The sequence below is a fragment of the Centruroides sculpturatus genome, unplaced genomic scaffold, assembly GCF_000671375.1.
Source record: "Centruroides sculpturatus isolate CEXI.00-Female unplaced genomic scaffold, Cexi_2.0 scaffold666, whole genome shotgun sequence".
Lineage (NCBI taxonomy): Eukaryota > Metazoa > Arthropoda > Arachnida > Scorpiones > Buthidae > Centruroides > Centruroides sculpturatus.
The window spans coordinates 390,719-412,039 of record NW_019384928.1 but is presented as its reverse complement, the minus strand read 5'-3'; the positions used below and the strand labels follow the sequence as shown (position 1 = coordinate 412,039).

The following is a 21,321-nucleotide window of genomic DNA, read 5'->3' as shown; positions in this document are numbered from 1 at the left end:
GATTTAAAATATTTGTGAGGCTTTGTCCTTCCTCTTTATGAGGAAGAGCCAACCTTTTTATAGAATAATTAGGCTGATATTAGACTTATGTTTTGTTAATGGAGTTGTTCTAATTCACAGAACTAGAACAACTCCATTAACAACTCTTTTGACTTTCCTTTGGAGTTGTTCTAGTTCACAGAACTAGAACAACTCCAAAGGAAAGTCAAAAGAATGCAAAACACACATTTAAAGCGATCAATACATATGTATTGATCGCTTTAAATGTGTATTTTGTATTCAGCTATGTTATTAGTATTTTATTATTATTATTTCTGGTAATGAATAAAATTTGTTTAATGTTTTATATAATATTTGTTAGATTACCTCTTGTAATTCATTCTTTCCCATAATGCTAGACATCTGCAAGTAACATTTCACCTGCTGACGAATTTTTTGGAAACAATCCACAATTGGCACACTTGGAATGCTATGTATTCTAATAATGAAGTTAGTCATTACAAATCTTGAAATAAATAAAAAAAAACAGTCAAAATGGTATTTGGTTGACAATAAATTACTATAAAATTCTGTAAACATATTAAAATAATTAAATATTTAAAAAATAGACGGCACATTAGAAAATTATTCCTAAGAATCCACAGTTTTCAAAGATATTCAACTAGCTACAATATATAATTGGAATATATTATATATTGTGACTGACTGATTATCCTTTAAAAATTTGATTTAATATAGTGCTTCTGATCAACATAGAAATGGATAAAATCTTAATAATTTTGCTATATTGTAGATTAGAGGCATAATTTATAGATGAGAGAAATTTCTTAAAGGCATTGATGGCATAAATGACAATTATATGAAAGATTTACAAGTTTGAAGTCTATTCAAATTGTTCTTTTCTCTGAGTTTAACCTAATTTAATACATTAATCATACAGTAGCAATATGTTCTTTGTATCTATAATAATTTATTAGTAATTGGAATAATTAGTTTTGAATTTTTAATCAAAAATATTTCTTTAAATATTTCTCTATAATGCTAGAATACCTATAATTACCTGTTCAAAGTATCTAAACAAACTCCTGTTAGATTATGCTTCCTTGCTATTTTTCCATAATGAATAATTGACTGAGCAGATGCATGTACACCAAGCATTGCTTGATTACTTTCAACTGCAGTCTGTGTGCCTTGATTTACTTCATAATGAGATACAATTGCTTGATAATGATGTTGTCGCCATGTGAAAATATCACTCCAATGTGAAAGATCATCACTCAATACCGGTAAACGATTACGCCATGTCTTAACAATTGCCTTCATATCATGTAAACTAGTTGTACGTGCCATATGAGTTGGTAAAAGACCTTGGTGTATCTGTGCAGCTTCCTGTAATTCCATAATTTGCTGAGCTGCCTGTACAAATATATTAAGAAATAATCATTAAATACTTAATATGAAACAATTGCTTTCTATCTAATATGGTTTTTAAAAATTCTATGATAATTGAAAGTAATTTTTAAGGAACTCAAAAAACATTTATGTGATGTCATCTATCCAATAATATATGTATGTATTGTGGGATAAATGACATTTCATAACACTTGATGAAAGAGAAGGACTGCTCGAAAGATGAGTGAGTTAAATGGATGACATTAGGAAAAATTATAAGTAAACATTTGAAGACATCCAGACTGAGCTCTTTGGTTGTATTTATTTTCTCAAATAATATTTAATTAAGTATTGTTTATAATCTTAACACATCTGAAATTTCTTTTTTTTTTTAAATACTAATCCACAATATCTTTGAAAAAACCTTCTTAGTTTAATTACTGTAGAAACCCTAACCTGAGCTGGATGTATATAATACAACACTTCCAAACCTAAAGTCCAGTGAGAAGAATAAAAACATTTATTAAATAACTAACATTTTCAACCTTTACAAAGGTCATCCTAAGGTTCTACTAGTAGAATGCAAATCAAACAGAAACAGAATTTAAGTAATGTTCATATACAACAAATGTTATTTAAATTCTGTTTCTGTTCAATTTGCATTCTACCAGTAGAACCTGAGGATGGCTTTTGTAAAGGTTGAAAACTTTTGTTGTTTAATAAATGTTTTTTATTCTTCTCACTGAATTTTATGTTAAAAAAATGTACTCCTAGAACCTATAACCAGTGTGTCATAAAATACAAAAGAAAAAAGTTCACCACAAACGATAGATTTTATGTTGTAGTTTAATTACTTTAATGCTTTCAGAATTACTCACAAATCTTTTTTATATGTTTCAATTTGATTATTCAAGACTTCTATGTTTTTCCTTCAAAACTTAGGAATTTACTTCTGAGGTAAAATCAGAAATTAATCCAAAAACATTAAAATACTTTAATTACATTACTTTTAAACTATATAATAATAATATAATTACATTATTTCTTAAGAAATTTAGCTATTAAATAAAATTATACCCTTACAACAATTAAATGAATGAAAACATTTATCTATCACTTGCAATATAAAAAAATGTATTAAAATTTAAAAAAATAAATTGTTCAATTAATTTTACTAATCCGTGCAAGATTTCCATGCAAGAAATCCATGCAAAATTTTTCAATTTATGTACAATTTATAGATACAGATGTAACTATAAGTAAATAAAGACATTTATATGAAACTGTTAAAATAATGTACAGATTATTGTATTTGAAAGATTACAGAAAAATTATACAAAATAAGAACTATAATTTTGTTATTTTTATATCCATATAATTAACTTTAAATGCATCTTATTACTTTAAAAATTTATCAAAAGAATACAAACTTAACTCTTTTAAGAATATTTGTCAAAAAGAATTACCATAAAATGAAATAGTGATAAATCTTTGAATCTCCCTATTTATCTATCAATAATAATAACTAATAAATTGTAAAATATATAAAAAATTATTTAAATTAATTTTTTTAATCAAAATTTAATCATATGCTACACAAATATGCAAATAAAGTTTTTAAATCACACAAAAATAATTAAAATAAAACAAAATTTTGTTTTTTTTTTTTTTACTTTTTAAATCATAAGAGAACACCAATTAATTTAAAATTATACTAAAAATAAAATTTTCATACTTGTAGCATTGGTAAATGTATATGTGATACAATATGTGGAAGTCGTCTCCATTCTCTAATACACAAACCAGTTGCTACTTCTACAACACGTTCAACAATATTTAAATGATGTTCATCAGGATGGCAAATTGCAAGATAACCTCGATATAAGTTCACTTTCCAAGGCATTTCTTTTGGAGAGCTATTTTCCACCTAAATAAAATAAAAATTATTATAATTTACTCTAATAAAATTGTTTGTACAGCATTAAAAAAAAGTAATTTAATGAAATATTAATTTTAAAAAATTTGATATTGTTAAGTAAAAACAATAAAATTGCATCAAGACAGATTTAAACATTTTCAAGCAGGGCTGTGGAGTCGCGTAAAAATCTACCGACTCCAACTCCGACTCTTCCTTACCATCCGACTCCGACCAGGGGCAGACTTGTTACCGAAAGAAACCTGCAAATTCTGATGTCATCACGTGACCTCAGAATAAAAGATTCAATAAATAGAGTTCTAATAAAGATAGAACGTAGAAACTTTTTATTCCAAAGCTAAAAGACTCCTCTAAGTAATATATAAATATGTATTCGATAATTTTTACTTTTCCAGCTGTTATATATAACAGAGGGAAAGTGTAATGCTCGGTCAAAAAAATGACCCCTCCCAAATTTTTACATTTTTGGACTCAGGACACCTTGAAATTTAGAAATATGCAAAAGATTCGAGGTTTTTTTCTATATGTGTGGATGTTAGATTGTGTGTGGGGGCATGATCCTGTTTGAAGCCTAATAATTTCTGTGGTCTGAGTGGTTAGAATCGGAGTCAGATGGTTTAACACAGGAGTTAGTTATTAAGCATCAGAGTGGTTGAACTAAATCATGTCCCCATGCACATTCTAACATTGTAGGCGAGAATATCTTAACAAGTTTTACTGTACAATTATAAAATGACAAAAGAGCTTACTTTGAGGGTAAAGACGAGTTTTACTTTTTATTTTTTAAATTTTGAACACTAATAACGAGTAAAATATTCATTAATTAAGAGATATGACACATGGCCTCTTTTATGTCTTCACCCTGTCGACTTTTAATTAAGAATTTCAAAATTTAATAGTATTAATGCCCCTTTATACGCAAGCTACAGTGCCACATTTCGTTTCTTAAACTTTACCCATTCTGAGATATTGAAAATATCTCAGAATGGCTAAAGAAATAAAGAAATTAAACAAATTAGATGCCAACATACACGTGTGCAAATTTTTCCTCTTTTATTGACTTTTTTGGGGGGGTTCGGGAGATCTCCAAATGTGTAGATTTGTAAAAGAAACATGGAGGGTCAAATTTGACACGATTTCAATACTTTTCCATTGTATATACATAACAAGTTGAGAAGTGAAAAGGAGTCAGAGTCGACAGATTTTTTGACGACTCCGACTACAACTCTGACTAAAACACTAAAACTCCACGACTCCAACTTCGACTCAACAGCCCTGTTTTCAAGAAAAACCTGAAATGTTTAAATCCATCTATCTATCCTTTATAATTATTATAATTCAGCCATTCAGTAAGATTTATCATTGTGCATCTAATATTTGCACTTACTATTTAAAATATGAATGTAGACAGGAATAAAAGATGAAAACCTTACTTCATTTACATGAAATGGTAAGCACACCACTGTCACATAAGTATACAAATAAGTTTCATTTTAGTAAACATAAATATTTTCCTATAAATTCTGGGAATTTGTATAGAATACAAATCAAATCCCAAATTCAATGAAGGTAAGCTTAAATGCCTTCTAATTTATAAGCTTATACAGTGAAAACTGCTTAGGCGACCACCTGCATTCGACGGGCACCTGCCAAAACGGGCAAAAATTTCTGGCACGGAATAGTTTATCCATAGAGTCTTCGTATAAGTTACCCGTATTAAACGACCACCTGTGTAACGCGACCGCGGGCATCGATTTTTGGTCCGAAACAACACACAACACCTGTAATAAGCGACCACTTTCGCGAATGTATCTGGTCTAAACTATTGTAAGAACCCATCTCAACAACTTTTCCGCCTCCTAATATAATGAATTAGTCTAAACTCTCGTTCGAACCCATCCCGGGCACTTCTCCCACCCTCGAAATTAGGTGCAGGTGTTAATAAATTAGTCTAGCAACAAAGGAAATTCATTTCAGTTTGTTGGAAAATGTCCGAAATGCAAAGTGCTGTCGTTAGAAGATCGTATTAAAGTTATCACAACAGCAATTAGCGGCGAAGTTTAACTGTGGGAAAACAAAATTTATTTTACCCTAGACCTACAGTATTTTCCTTGGGGGTGTAAAATATTGTACACGATACAATTAATCGGCTGATCTCATCGTTTGATAAAATCTATTTTTATTTATTTATTTTGAAGCTCATATACAGTACACGTGCGATAAATAGTTTCTGTATCAACCTACCTTATTTCCACGATATTTTTAGAAAAATAATATCCAAGTAATTTTCGCAGGCAAAATATTCAAAAAACAATAAACGCATTAATGCAAAAATCAGTTTTACTTCCTTTTTCGATTCCGCGATTGTAATGAAATCGTATAATGAGAAAAAATAATAAAATCGTTTTATTATTAATTAATAATTTTTCTTATTGTACTTAATTAATTAAGAAAATATTAAATATTAAAAAATACAGTATTTTTAAAGTTAAAATAAGATTAAACTAACGAAAACCAAAAGCAAAGTGATGGAGAGATAGGACGCGCTTGTATATTGATGACGTAATACACGTAACTGAGGAGCGAACGAAAAGAACCGAGTCGAATGAATTAAGTCGGAAAAAAGAAAGTGTGCATTATAATCGAGAAAATGCAACTATAGTATTAATCTTTAAAATATTGGTATTAAATCTGTCTTATAATATCATGACGATTCCTGTAAATCGGGTTATCCGATAAGAATAAAATACAATACCAATATAGCCCTATCCTTGAAAAAATTCGCTTATTTTTGCTCACCTCGAGTTTTGCTTAGTAGAAATGGCTAAAAAGTGCGCAAAATACGTACGGAAATACGGTATTACAGCACCACCTGTATTGAACGACCACCTGCCTAAAAGACCACTTTTTGAAGGAACCGTGGGTGGTCGCCATAGACAGGTTTTACTGTATTTAGTTTTATTATTGTTGTTAATAAAACAGAGAAAATACATTTACCTTTAAGCCAAATTTCAAGATTATAAACTAGCCATTATTTATTCCAAAACTAATCTGATGTTTGGGCTTATCTTTAGAATTTTGTAATTGTGTAATTCATAAAAATACTTGCTTTCACAGATTACTGGACAGTAAAAATATCTGAAATTTAAATGACAATGATGGATTTCTGTTTGTTTCCTCCAAAACAAATAGTTTTATTTTTGTCTAGCTCATTTTTCAAAGTAGTAAATGCCAACATTGGATAGCTAATTAATTAATCTCACTAATATATGTGAATTATAATATTTTATTGCTATTTCATTCTTAACTCTCATCCAAGTGCATCAAGTTTCATGATATCATTTGGCACGCTGTATCTGCTGAATACAAAGCAAATTAATGCAATTTTTATTATTTTACTGATATATATACTTGATTACAATTATATCTTCAATTTTTACATTTTTTTCTACTATCTATGGATTTTCTATTATTATGGATTTTAAAAAAATTAGATTTTTACTTATATTTTCTGTAATTTGATCTGTAAATGCAAAAAACTAAACTTATCAAATATCAACTCACTATAAATAATTTCAACATTTACTTATTGATCAGATTTGTTAAATTTCACAGAATCGTATTATTTTTCAAGTTCGGGGTAGTAAAGCTTTGTTTATTTTCTTTCAAGAAAGTAATAGACTCTGTGTCCCCCCCATTGTGAATGACAACAAACAACAAATCATTTTATTAGTTTGTTTTCAAAAACTTCCTTCTCTGTCAGTTGTGGGTCAAATGACTAACAAATTGTTTTCTTGCACTCAGAAGAATGTTTTTTTTTTTAGATTTAACAGCTAGTATTGCCAGTAATGAGGTCTATAATTTTATTTTTAATAATTAAAAAAATATTGATAAAATTACTGAATAAATGTTTGGGTCACAATTACTAAAATAGTATTGCTACATAATAAACATAAATTTTAATTCTTGAAAAATTGAAAGTATTAAATTTCATGCTCTGATTGCCAGACAGCAGGGCGATAACACTGTGAGACAAGCAGAGGGCCAGGGATTAATCCCTCCTGACCACTTACACTGCACAGGCTGGTAAAACCTGGTCTCGGAGTCGTCGGATGGCTAGGAGGGCAAAAAGTAAGTGGGGAGTGCATCGGTAAGCCAGCAGGCGTCTTTTCAGAGACAGGAGACAGGTTTAACAAATAAACAACACATTTATTGAATAACTAAGCTAAGTTAACATATAAGATCATTACAAGACTACTTGATTAAATGCGGTTAAATGCAAGTTATACTAAGGGCAGCTGTCAGCTACGTCTAATCTCGTTTCTGGGGAGAGAGAGAGTTTGCAGAGTACTAACATACAATACCTCTATGTGAGAATGGACGATATATGTATGGCATGATGACCAAAGTATGGCAGATGCTGATGGAAGAGTCTGCAGCCGTTGAATGTCTTCTCCGACGGGATCTAATTCCTTTGCATGGAAATTGACTGGCACAAGTACAGAAATAACTTCCATGTGCAGACACATGCTGAGTTTCCGGGGCATGAGCTTCATTGTTATGGGAAATCTAACATGTGATCGACTTTAGTTGATGATGACAGTGCATTCTTGACAGCTGTGTGTCAACTTTCCCACTGACTTGTTACTACAATCAGCGACCTCTGATCTAATTTCTACCTCTCCGTTTTTTTCTAACAAAGATGTTTACATTTTGGAAACAATTGCTATTAAATTTTGATTTTAAGAGCCCCGTAAAAATCCGCAGGCTCACAACACCAAAGTGAGAAAATTGCATTGTCAAAAATAGCTGCAATGACTTATTTGAAATGAATTGGGATTGGTCCTGTCATTGAAACAAAGAGAAAAAGTTTGAATCACATAACAACTGTGAGAGTACAGTGCTCTCATGCTGTGAGAGAATTTATTGCAGGTGATAGTAAGTTATTGTTTTTCATAAAATTTCTCTAAAAAAGGGTGATAAAGTTGAAAACCACTGCTAGAATCACTTCAGACGATATTAGTTGAGGATTACTACAAAGTTCGCAGTTCAACTGTTATTTATTTTTGAGAAATTCAATAAAAAAAACGCCATGTATCTGCTGGATACATGTGCGACAAAGTAAGAGTTAACATATTAAGAGGCTCCTCTTATAAAGCTTTATTTTGAATATTTCTATTCATATAAGGAAACATACAATTTATATAATCTTGTCCATTTTAACAAATTTCATACTATAAGGACTTATAAGTAAAGTTTTAATTTTAGTTCAGAATATTCTAAAAGAAAAGAATTGACCTAGAACAGGGCTTGAACCTGCAACTCCTGCTTACTGCAGATATAATTCTAAGATACTGTATATGTTGTTATTAGCAAGATTGCGGCTGAAAATTTCATCTCTAAAACATGAACATTGCTTACAAGATAGCAGTGCTTGATGCTCGACATTCCTGTTTTAGAGATGAAAACTTTGGCCACAACCCCCTGCTATTATATATATATATTATTTTGTCTTATACACAGGTATAAGACAAAATAATAGGAGGAACACCCCTTTCAAAATGTGTTGTACTTTGATTGTCCAATACAGCCTGCCATGTGTCGCAACAGTCTGCCATCCAGTGAGGGTGAAAGGGAAGGTATAAGTCGAGCATTTGGAGGTGTGACATTTGCATGAGAAAATTCTGTTTCCAGCAAAGCGCCATTATGTCCTACCTGTCTGATGTGCAAAGGGCATGATTATTAGAACTCGCCTCACTGGAGCATCTATGTCTAGAACAGCCAACCTTATGGGTGTTTCAAGGTCCACTGTGTCAAGGGTTATGACAGCCTACACAAAACTGGGAAAGGTGTCCCCTGCGAAGCAGAACAGTGGGTGAAAGTCAAAGTTGACCAACCGGGATAGATGAGCGTTGAAGAGGATAGTTGCCCAAAAACTTAAGACTACACTGCCGCAGATAACCTCTGAGATGAACACCCATCTCCAGAACCCCGTATCCACCAAAACTATTCAACGGGAGCTGCATGCTGTGAGCATTCATGGCCAAGCAGCCATTCCTAAGCCGTTTGTGTTGCCGCAGAATGCTATGAAGCAACAACAGTGGTACCGAGACCACCGAAACTGGACACAACAGGAATGGAAACAGGTCATCGGGTCTGACGAATTATCATTTACATTATTTCAGACCACCGGATGGGTGTTCTGAAACGGCAGAGGCATTTTATGTCTGGTTCTTATCGTGAAGCATGGAGGGGCTCTGTGATGCTGTGGGATGCGATATCGTGGCGTGGCCTGGGGCCACTTGTAGTCCTGAGGGATAAGGTCAGAGACGAGCATTATCACAGTATTCTCGCAGATCATTTACATCTTGCTTCATACTCTGTTTCCTGGAGAACGTCCTCTATTCCAAGATGACAACACCCCTGTACACACGGCTTGCTGTGTTCAAACACAATTGGATGAGCATAATGAAGTGGAACATCTCACGTGGAGTCCTCAGTTCCCTGATCTCAACATCATTGAGTCTGTGTGGAGATTTTTAGAGAACAAAGTCCGTGCTCAGTTTCCTTCTCCACTCACACTACCTGAACTCAAGACCACTCTGCAAGAGGAATAGTTGCAAATTCCCTTAAACTTTCTGCGTGATCTTTATTTCTCAATCCCACGTTGGATACAAGCTGTAATTCAGGCCAATGGTGGCCCAACTCCCTACTAATAAATATTTTGCATTCTTTCACAGGTGTTCCTATTATTTTGTCCTGTATATATATATATATATATATATACAGGACAAAATAATATATATATATATATATCATGCCAGAGATTTTATCACCCTTTATTTATTTATTTTCATCCTAAAAATTTATCACTCTTGAATATGAATAGAATTATTATTGGCCGATTACATTGATTTCTGTGAGGTTCTGGACAGGTCCAAACCATCACAAATTCACAAAATTTTTGTTTTAGAACAAAAGAGAAAAAAGGGAGAAAATATTTGTGACTAGACATGGAATTTTATTTATGTTAAAACATGATGTGAAGTTGTATATTAATAAAATAATATAGTCCTAAGATCAACCATATCCAGTTGGGAGATTGAATTCAGCTTTGAGCTTGACTTCTCTCTGGGGATCTCATTATGCTTAGTATCAAGGAAATGACCACTTGGATGAGTGAGGATCAGGGAACCAACCAATCAAAATGGGAAATCGAAAACAAAGTTTGATATAATCCCTGGTCTTCAAGGACATGGTAGCACACAATGCCAGAGAATTAACAGAAGGTACAGTTTTTGTCCATTGTTTCCTGCCACAAATCCATGTTGACTACATCAGGAACGAAATTATATTGTTTCCACCTCAATGGTGCCACTATAAGTGATCAACATGGGTCACCAACACCTCCTTCCAATGCAATATCATCACTGCCCTGGGGCTGTTAACTGCCATCAAACATTCAACTATCATTATGACTGGTTCTGTAACTTCCACCATGGAAACGAACCTCTTCCACACCATACTATACTATGAGAGTCACAGCATCAGCAACAAATTGTCCACTTGTCTCATGTAAGCTAATCCTTGATTTACAATAAAGGATTTCTTGTGTAAAGGTGCATCATATCTGTCTCTCCACCATCACCACCCACATACAGTATATCCCTTGACCATTCTGACATTGGAATTTAATGATCCCCTGTTGGCTAATCCAGACTAGTGTCAGAAATTTGGGATATTTTACGTAACATTGTGCACCCAAACATAACAGATATGGTCCATTTTACTTGATCCAACATACTCAAAATTTCTATTTATTTTTCAATTGCTGAATTTCAGGAGTTTAAAACAAAAAAATTCACACATCGAATAAAACAATATTAAACATTTTCTATACTTTACAATTTCTTTCTTTTTAAAATATAAAATATCTGACAAATTCCAAATGAGATTAAAAGCATTTGAAATCATTAACTTTTTATTATGAATTTCTCTAAAAAGTAAGAATTTTAGATTTTGTATGTATTGATTCTCTTAATATTTCCAATCATCAAATAATACAGAAAATCACATGAAATGCAAAAAATCAGTTAATAATTTCAAGTATTAATATGAAAAATTTTATGCATTATCTACTGATTTAACTACCAATACTAAATATTTGTTTATATGATAAAATGTTTAAGATTCTATAATTTTAATAACATTTACTTAGGATCATTGAAACAAAATAAATTAACATTCATCAAAATCAACAAACAAAATAATGAGTAAAGATGAGTGAAAAGGCTGCAGAAAATAGAGTTTAACAGTTTATAATTTAACTAATTATTAATAGTTCTACTAGTAAAAAACTAATAGAAAATAGTCATAAATTCTGCAATTTTAGAAATTAAATTTAAATTGATAAAAAGTTATAACTGCCTGAATAATATATACAAAAACATTTGTAACAAATAGAATTCAACTACAGTAGAGCATCGATTACCTGAATCAATTGGGGACTGGGGTTGTTCAGAAAATCAATTTTTCAAATAACCGATTATGTACGAAAAAATATATTAACCTATCCCATGTTGAAATTCATTCAAATTCTGGCACATCCTTAAGTACCCTCTCATGGTCATGCCAGTGCTGCCAGATAAAACACACACACCAAATAAATTATATTGGAGTAGCCCAAAACATAGCCAAAGATTGCAGTGCCACAGTACTAGCAGAAATTTAAATTTGCCAAAAGGAAAGCTTTCAGTTAATTGATGTTTCAGTTAATCGATATTTGGATAATCAATGCTCTACTGCAGTGGTTCCCAACTTTTTTTCATTAGTATACCCCCGTGACATTTCCAACTTCCCAACACGCAACGCATGTGCAAATCTCGCACTGCCTGTTTGTAGCAAGTATCGCCATTTTGAATTTTATTTTGACTCAGTTCTCAGTCCCCTAAGTACCTACAAGTCTGGTTTTTTTATGCACGCATGATTTGGGCACCTAATACTTTGTGCCAAACTGCAACTTTTGACATGTACTCCTTCATACCTCTAAGCTGGTAACACAGCAGGCAGTATTATTTTATAAACAAGACACAGTCTTATCAATAAAAAATTAATAAAAATACTAAATAAATAATGAAAAAAATTACCACTTTTAGAGAAAATCTGGAGAAACTAGCTATGTCCTTTTCCTTGCTAACAATAAAAAAATACTTTTTATAAACAAAATAATACTTTTTCAAACAACACGTGGGGATATTGTTGAGAGATAATAATAATAATAATAATAATAATAACGGTAACATATCCCACCGTCAAAAGTCCGTAGCATAATCACTAATCACTAAGGATGCACCGATTAATCGGTAAGTAATCGGTAATCGGCCATATCGGAAATTTTCCCGATTAATCAGTATTGGCCATTTCCCCCGATTAATCAGTTTTAATAATCGGCCAATTTTGTATTTTAATATTTTTGTTAGAATGTCATGTAAAAGGCTAATAATAAAAAATATTAAATTTCTGTTATATATTTATTATTTATTACATGACAATCTAAATATTAAAAAAAATTTAACTTAAATTATTTCTTTTATTAATACATATCATAAGGTATAATGTAACCCATTCAAAACTATCTGTTTTATTTAAAGTTTAAACTTTAAATATATAAAACAAATAAAAATTTAATATCCAAACTTTAAAACCCTAAACCTGTAATAATAAAACATGAGAATTTCACCATTTTCAAAGCTCTTAAATGTTACCTCCAACTCTGAAAATTCTTTCACTTTTAATGGAAATGCTAAGGGACTTAGATATTTCATAGCTATTTTGCTTAAATTAGAAAAAAATTCTTTTGAACTCTCCACCAAAAAAATGGATCGCTATGTCTTTGTATAAAAGGTAAATGTAAATATTATTCTAATTCTTGATCGAAACGTTTGTTCGTTTGTTTTGTTTTTTTCTTCCTTTTTAAAAACATGCTTTTATTCATTCTTTCGTTCACCAGAAGTTAATTCATCAAATAAATTAGAAAAACTCAGAGATTATCCTCCATCTTGATCGTCTCCAGAAGCAGAAGCTTCAGAATTTAATTCTTGAGATTTTGAATTATCAACATTATCTAAGCTATCGATTGTCCATCTTTTTATTTTCTCTATCATTATTTTTTTTTTTTTTGAAATTTAATTTTGAATCTTGGATCTAATAAGGATGACAACCATAGAGACTTGTTTTCTATATATGCTGAAAATCTTTTTATATTGAATTTTCTAGTCTTTCTATAGTGGAATTAATGCCATTTTTAAAGGAACTACTCTTTACTTTTGATAATAAGAGAGACCACTGATATGTGCTCAACGTGGGAATTTTATTATCTATAGCGTATATGCACAAGGGCTTTTTGCTGTTCAAAGTTTCTTTGCAACATGCAGTAAGTAGAATTCTAGCGAGTAGGAACATCTTGAATTAATTTGTGTTTCTGCAAACCTAACTTGTCTCGCAAATCTTCCAATTTGCTTATAGCTACAGAAGAATGGTTAAAATGTGTGACAATATTTCTATTAACTGTGATTGTAGTTTTCAGATCTTGTTGAGAAAATATGCATTTGTTTAGTGTCAGCTGCAGTGTATGTGTAAAGCATGATAATACTTCTAACTTGCAATTCCTGATTCCAGCTACCATATTTGCTCTGGAATCTCTCAGTACTAAGAATATCTTATGACTTTTGTCAACTTGTATCGTTCAAGAACTATCTTTATCTGTTCGCTGATAAGTGTAGCTGTATGAGAACCTTCAAAGGAAGCGCATAGCTATAACACTCCTCTATGAGATATGAGATAGAGCGTAGAGATAGAACCTTCAAAGGAAACAATTCGCAAAACAGCTCTTGCTGAAAATTATCCTTCAATTAGTGAGGCTGTTACATTTTAAAAAGGAAAATTATTTGTAGTTGCTGTCTAAATATCAGCGGTTAAAGAAATACAGTATATTTTGAATCTCAATAGCTTTCTGAATTTTTGACTGAACTTTTTGAAATATATCACGGATGTTATTTTCAGATATATATTTTCTGCTGGGAATTTTGTAATTAGAAACGAATTTTTTTAGTAATCTTTGAAATCCTAAATCTGATACAACAAAGTATTCTGTATATCTAAGCTTATCATTTATCCAATCAAATAATAAACTTCTTTGTATCGTTGATATTCCACAATTTTTTCTTCTCTATTAATTGAGTTAAAGTAGCTTGACTTTGAATATGAGTTTCCGTTGTTGCTGGTGAACATTCAGCGTCTTTCGTTTCAGAACTTTCTCTTTTAATCTTTTAAGTTTATTTTAAAAAATTTTTATGATGACATTTTTCCAGATGATTTATCATGTTTTTGGTCGTGAAAGTTTTAGCATTTTTTCCATCTCTTGAAATAAAAGACTGGCATAAATTGCACTTAGAAAACGTCTCGTTTTTATCTTTCTTAAAAAATTTCCAAGCAATACTGGAAGCCATGAGGTGTTTGAATTTAGATATTAATTAAAATTTAAAAGTTTATCAAAATAATAATTTATCATTTTAATTTAATACATCTGAAAAAGAAAAAAATAGCTTCGTATTGAAAATTATTTTTATAACAAGTCGTTATAAAATTATTTTTATCATATGAAATTTTATATTTTTATTAAGAATATATAATTATTACATGCAATAATAATCATAATATAATTAACTATTTTTTTTAATACTCTTTCCGCCCTGTGGGTACTAAGAGGGCCTCTTACAGCAGGCCCATTATGGGTTCGGCCAGGCCCACAATGGGGTGGCCGGGTGGTGAGGGACAGGGCCCGACATATCCGAACGGACCACCCCATGAAAAATTACCGGGGATCCCGGGTCCCCCAGAGAGGTGGGCTGCCATCTTGACCGCTCGGCCATCCGGCCGCCCGTAATTAATTATTAACACAATAAATTATTAACACTAATCGGCCGATTAATCGGTATCGGCCGATAATGCGTGACCGATTAATCGGTAATCGGTAATCGGCCATTTTGCTTATTGGTGCATCCTTAGTTATTATTACAAGGTGCCAGTCGTCCGAAATTCTGATGGCAAACAATTTATTAAAATAAATTTTTTTCATTTTAGTTTGTTTGCTTAAGGGAGAGGTTTTCGATGAAAGTTCGCACCATGTCTCGCACTAAGATGCGTATAGGAATCACGGGAATCACGTAAACAAATAATTTGAGTTTATTGTCAATACTTGCTGATAACGGAAAACAGATTCCGATGCATGCTATATACGGTTTATTAATTAGTAATAATAGTTTTCAGAAGTTTCAATAATAAATTTGCAAAATCGATTATAGTTAATTAAACTGATACCTTAAATAACTTATGAATTTACAGTAGAGCGTCGTTTATCCGAAAGCTGGTTATCCGAAACGTCTGTTATCCGAAAGCATTCCAGTTGGCAAATTTAAATTTTCGCCAGTGCTGTGGCGCTGCAATCTTTGGCTATGTCTTGGGCTACTCAAATATTTGACGTTTTTGATACTAAATTAACTTCTGAAGTATAATTTTTTATTGTTTTTATATTTTTCAATATATTTATTTTGTTTGTACAAAATAAAGAAATAATTTTTAACGATACAATAGTCTTCATTACGCTTAACATCGACGAAAATTCAACGCGAAGCGACACGCAACGGAGAAAAATTTCAACATGGGATAAATTAATATATTTTTTCGTACATGATTCGTTATCCGAACCACCCCAGTCCCAATTGATTCGGATAAACGACGCTCTNACAATTATTATATAAAAAAAAATTTGTTAGGCTAAACATCAATGAAAATTCAACACAAAGTTGGTTAATAGCGATATACTAATAAACTAATTACATGGGATATACTAATATCCTAATATACTCTACTAATAATGTATCTTTTCCCTTCTTTTCGGTTATCCGATTTTTTCAGTTAGCCGACCAACCTGAGCCCCAATTGAGTCAGATAATCGATGCTCTATTGTAATATTTTATTACCTGAGCAAGAGCCTCTTTCATCAAAGTCCAATTAGGTATTCTCCAAGCACTTTCCAGAATCAGAGGTGGATTACTGCAGCCTTTTGTAGTACTATAATCTAGCAGCATATCCCACTGATTAAGCTCTTTTGAACATCTAATGAAAGCAGAAAGTAATTTTTGAAAAATGTTTAAATAAGTTTAATGTTTTATAAATTAATATTGTATGAAGTTTCTTGTAAATTAATTAGTTAAATACATTTTATGAAACACATTGTATTTAACATTAAATAGTTTTAAAAATTTAAATAAAATCATTGTTATAATTTTGTGTGAATATACCACAGAAAATTGCTAGTACAAAAATAAAACATCCAACATAAACCAGCTGTTAAAATAATACTTACCATTATGCAATTTAGAAAGTATCATCTCAAGCATCCTGTTTCACTTATTTCTTTCATTTCATTCCCATTATCAGTTCATTGCAAAAGTAATTATAAAATAAGTGAAAAGAAAAAAATGGAACATTTAGATACCTTTTTAAAGTATATAAAGATCCAAAAGATAAACGGTTACCAAATTAATATATAGCAAAGAAAATTGCTGAAAACTTATTAGCTTTCAAAATACAACAGAAAATGAATGAGAGAGAACCATATGTATGACATATAGATATATGCCTTTGATAATTTCCAAAAACAATCACAATGGCAACAGACAAAGGATTTTTTATTCTGTATAAAGATGATTTTGGCAAGTTTAAACAAAGAGAAAGCTCCTTGAGATTTCATAATAAATTAAATTAAAATTAGCAGCAGATTAACTTCATAATCATATAACCCACATCTAACTTACAAATTGTTTTAAATATAGATAATCTGCAGGTTAGCCACACAAAATTAAGGAAGTTATAAAATTACTTTCTGAAATAAAATAATTATCCTAAAACTTTAATTTCTATTCATAATACACTTCAAAATTTAAACAAATCTCAGATCATAAAATGTTTAAATCTATACTACTAGATAAAGAGACAACATATTTTTTGTTTGTGACCACTAACCGCAAAAACTACTGAACCAATCGTTACCAAATTTTAACTATAGCATCTTTATGATCCCCGGAATGTTTACCACTAATTAAACCTACAGATTTTTTATTAATTAAATAAAACTACATTGGATTTTTGTCTGTCTATTTATCTCTCTCTTCACTAGATGGTGATACATGAATTAGTGCTTTCTGTCTATTATTGAAATTTCTTATTATAAGAAAAGTCTATTATTGAAGTTTATTATTATATTTGAAAAACTGACATTAAATTATAATTAGTTAATTAGCAAAATCTTTGAGGAATTAAAAAAGTGACGTCATAATGCTAGATTTCAGTACATGTACTTATGGCGGATTTTCGAATCATTACGCATTAATTTCTGCAGGTAATCATACAAAATATTCAAAATAGTTATTGGATTTATCTCAAGTGAATATTTTTGAGAATGATTGATAAATAATGCCGAGAGCTGTGAGAGCACGAAAAGGAATAAAAGTTCTAGAGCTATTATTGTTCATAATTGTAAACAACATAAATTTACAGCAGAGTGGTCTCAAAGACTGGAAAAGCAATAAATTCATTTATCTCAGAATCGAATGCATATAGCGAGGAATTTTTTAGGTTTCAAATCAATATAATTTATTCAGAAGTTTTATGATTTTATTTTTTTATATTTTACAATACTCTACTGCAATACTACACATTGATCACCCAAAAATAATTAATGAACAATTAGTTCAAATTTTCCAAGTTCTATATGTATATAAGAGTGGGCGAGGCCGCAACAGGGGATGCTAGTCTATAATAAATCTAATAACATCAAAGCATGCTTATATAAATTTCATTTAAACTTGAATATAAATATTCATTTACTTTTTTTAAATAACTGAAAATATTTTTTAAAATCTAATAAAATTTAAAATGACTAAAGACTATTTTACTAAAAGCCATAATATAAATAAGAATACCTAATCCAGTGCTCCTCCCATAATCTATATTCACTATGTAAAGCTGGTGAAGCTGGTGCAGTATTATGATCTTGTCTAGCTTTACTCATTGCCAATTCAAATGCACCTTGAGCTTGTTCAAAGAAACCTTGCTGTTCATAAGCTATTGCAATGTTGGTTTCTGTATATTTTGCTCTTTTTTGCCATAATCCAGCCCACAGATCTTCTTCTTTTAACATTGAATACATATCTGCAAGAGCATCAAGTGTTTCATGTTGTGGTGAAGTAACTGGCTCAAATTCATAACAATCGGCTGCAGAAGCTCCTCTTGATTTTACTTGAGGTGCAACTCCTTTTTCAAAAGCCATATTTTCAAGCAATAAACTTGACCTATGCCATAGATTATGTGATTTTCCAATATACTAAAGTAATTTTAAAGAGTGATAATTATTATTTATGAATAATAAATAAAACAGATATTTATTTTTAAAATAATAATAAAACCTGACAAATAACTAATAGAATCAAATACTTTATCATCATTTTTTAAATTTTTATCACACAAGCTTGAAAAGTGTAAAAGTATTAATTAATGGATTTACCAATTTGACAATTATCAGTTAAACATTATATAAATTATATTTTTTGTGTAGAAAAACCAATCAGATATACAAATAACAACAGTAACAAATACACCTGTAAAATCCCAGAAACTCAAAACTGCTAAAAACATTTATTCCAAATAAATTTGAGTTGCTGAAACTTCAAAGGTGTATTTATTACCATTATTAATTATATGTTTTTTTCATCATTATTTTTGGACTAATATTTACATATAAAAAAGCCAAAATGGGAAAGATCTTCATTAAAATTAAATGCCAAATATAAAGATTAAAATTTTTAACTTGGCAATCCTAAATGAGTCATTGATACAGAAATATTTCTGTCAATATAACTTAATAAGCTAAGTACAAAATAAAAGTGATAAAAATACATAAAAATGACTGATTATATACATTAGAAAATAAATCATAATTTAAAGATGTATTGAAAGTAACAATTATTTCATGCAGAAACATAACAAAATTAAAATACAATAGAGCATCGATTATCCGAAAGTCAATCATCCAAAAGAATTCCAGTCGGCAAATTTAAATTTTCACCAGTGCTGTGGCACTGCAATCTTTGGCTATGTCTTAGGCTACTCAAATATTTTACGTTTTTGATACTAAATTAACTTCTGAAGTATAATTTTTTATTGTTTTTATATTTTTCAATATATTTATTTTGTTTGTACAAAATAAAAAAATAATTTTTAACGATACATTAGTCTCTGTTAGGCTTAACACCGACGAAAATTCAACGCGAAGCGACACACAATGGAGAAAAATGTCAAGATGGAATAAATTAATATATTTTTTCGTACATAATCGGTTATCCGAAACATCAATCTTCGGAACAACCCCAGTGCCCAATTGATTTGGATAATCGACGCTCTACTGTATATTACATTCTTTTCCATTAATATAACAATTTATTATACAATTACACATGAATATGTGAACATTTTATTGAACTATAAATATAAAACCATTTCACTCATAGTTAATGAATAAAATAGATTTATATTAGACATCACAAAATTTTTCATAAAAATTTTGAATATAAATGAAATAACTTACTTTATTTGTATAGAATTTCTAATTAATTAAATAAACTAACATAAAAGGGTTTATATTAATTTTTGGTATTCTTAATGCAATTTACATGAAATGTTAAATAATGACAGATTGTCAGAAGAAAGAAAATCTAAAATGCTTGTATAGTAATTTTACCCTCTTCGGATTGCTCAAACTGTTGTATGTTTTATTATATACAAGTATATTTACTTTGATAAAAATAAATTGTTGGAATGAACAAAGAATATCTTTAATGTGTTATTTAAATGTTAATTAATAAAACTTTTTATACAATCAGTTATTCTGAAAAATTAAATTTTGAATTTGTTGAAATTATGAGAAAAATAAAACTCTCTGTTGAAATACTGCATACATATACAGTAGAGCATCGATTATCTGACCCCCAATCAATCATCACATCGATTAATCAACTGTGTTCTAGTTAGCAAATTCAAATGTCCACTAGTGATGTGGTGCTACAATATTTGGCTATGTCTTGGCTACTTTAATATTATTTTTGTTAAATTTTTGCATGTTTTAGCTGGCAGCACTGGCTCGACCATAAAAGGGAGGCCAGTATTTAAACATGGATTAATTTTCTAATTATGAGTGGTTGTTTGTTTTGTATGGATTTTTCTGAGGACTGTGTGTCATGCTGAATTGGAATCCATTTTCATCGAAGATATAAATTTTGGACTTCTTTTTCTAATGTATAGGCCTACTTTATGTAAAATATGTAACCTGAATACTGTATGTATGTATGTATATATATATATTTTTTTTGTTTTATATTTTTCAATATACAGTACAGTACTGTATTTATTTTGTGCAAAATAAAGAAACAATTTTTAATGATACAATAGCAACAATTATTATTTTAAAAAAATGTTGTTAGGCTTAACATCGATGAAAATTCAACGTGAAGTAGGTTAATAGTGATATACTAATATACTAATTACATGGGATATACCCATATACTATACTAATAATGTATTTTTTCATACTTTTCGGTTATCCGTTTTTTCAGTAATCCAACCAACCTCAGTCCCCAATTGAGTCAGATAATCGATGCTCTACTGTATATACATATGCATGCATGATACTAACATAGAGTTTTATAGTTTGGATTCTGTATAACTCTCTTAGATAAGAATATATAAATATCTATATTATAAATAGCATAACAACATTGCATTTATTTTATATTAATTATCATCATCTACAGAATAAAAACTACAGATAAAACATAAATAATGCAATTATCTGAAATAGACTAAAACTGATTATATTC

General features: G+C 30.3%; 1 protein-coding gene across 1 annotated transcript in view; it reads right to left on the bottom strand.

The window, feature by feature from the left end:
• Positions 1-21,321, bottom strand: part of LOC111631936 (transformation/transcription domain-associated protein-like) — a 169,908-nt gene that overhangs the window by 36,026 nt on the left and 112,561 nt on the right. The window contains exons 44-48 of the mRNA XM_023376276.1: positions 18,373-18,773; positions 16,369-16,504; positions 3,128-3,319; positions 1,061-1,416; positions 367-478 (exon numbers count right to left, since the gene is read on the bottom strand). Of these exons, the coding sequence (XP_023232044.1) occupies positions 367-478; positions 1,061-1,416; positions 3,128-3,319; positions 16,369-16,504; positions 18,373-18,773 (1,197 nt within the window). The remainder of the gene's footprint in view (positions 1-366; positions 479-1,060; positions 1,417-3,127; positions 3,320-16,368; positions 16,505-18,372; positions 18,774-21,321) is intronic.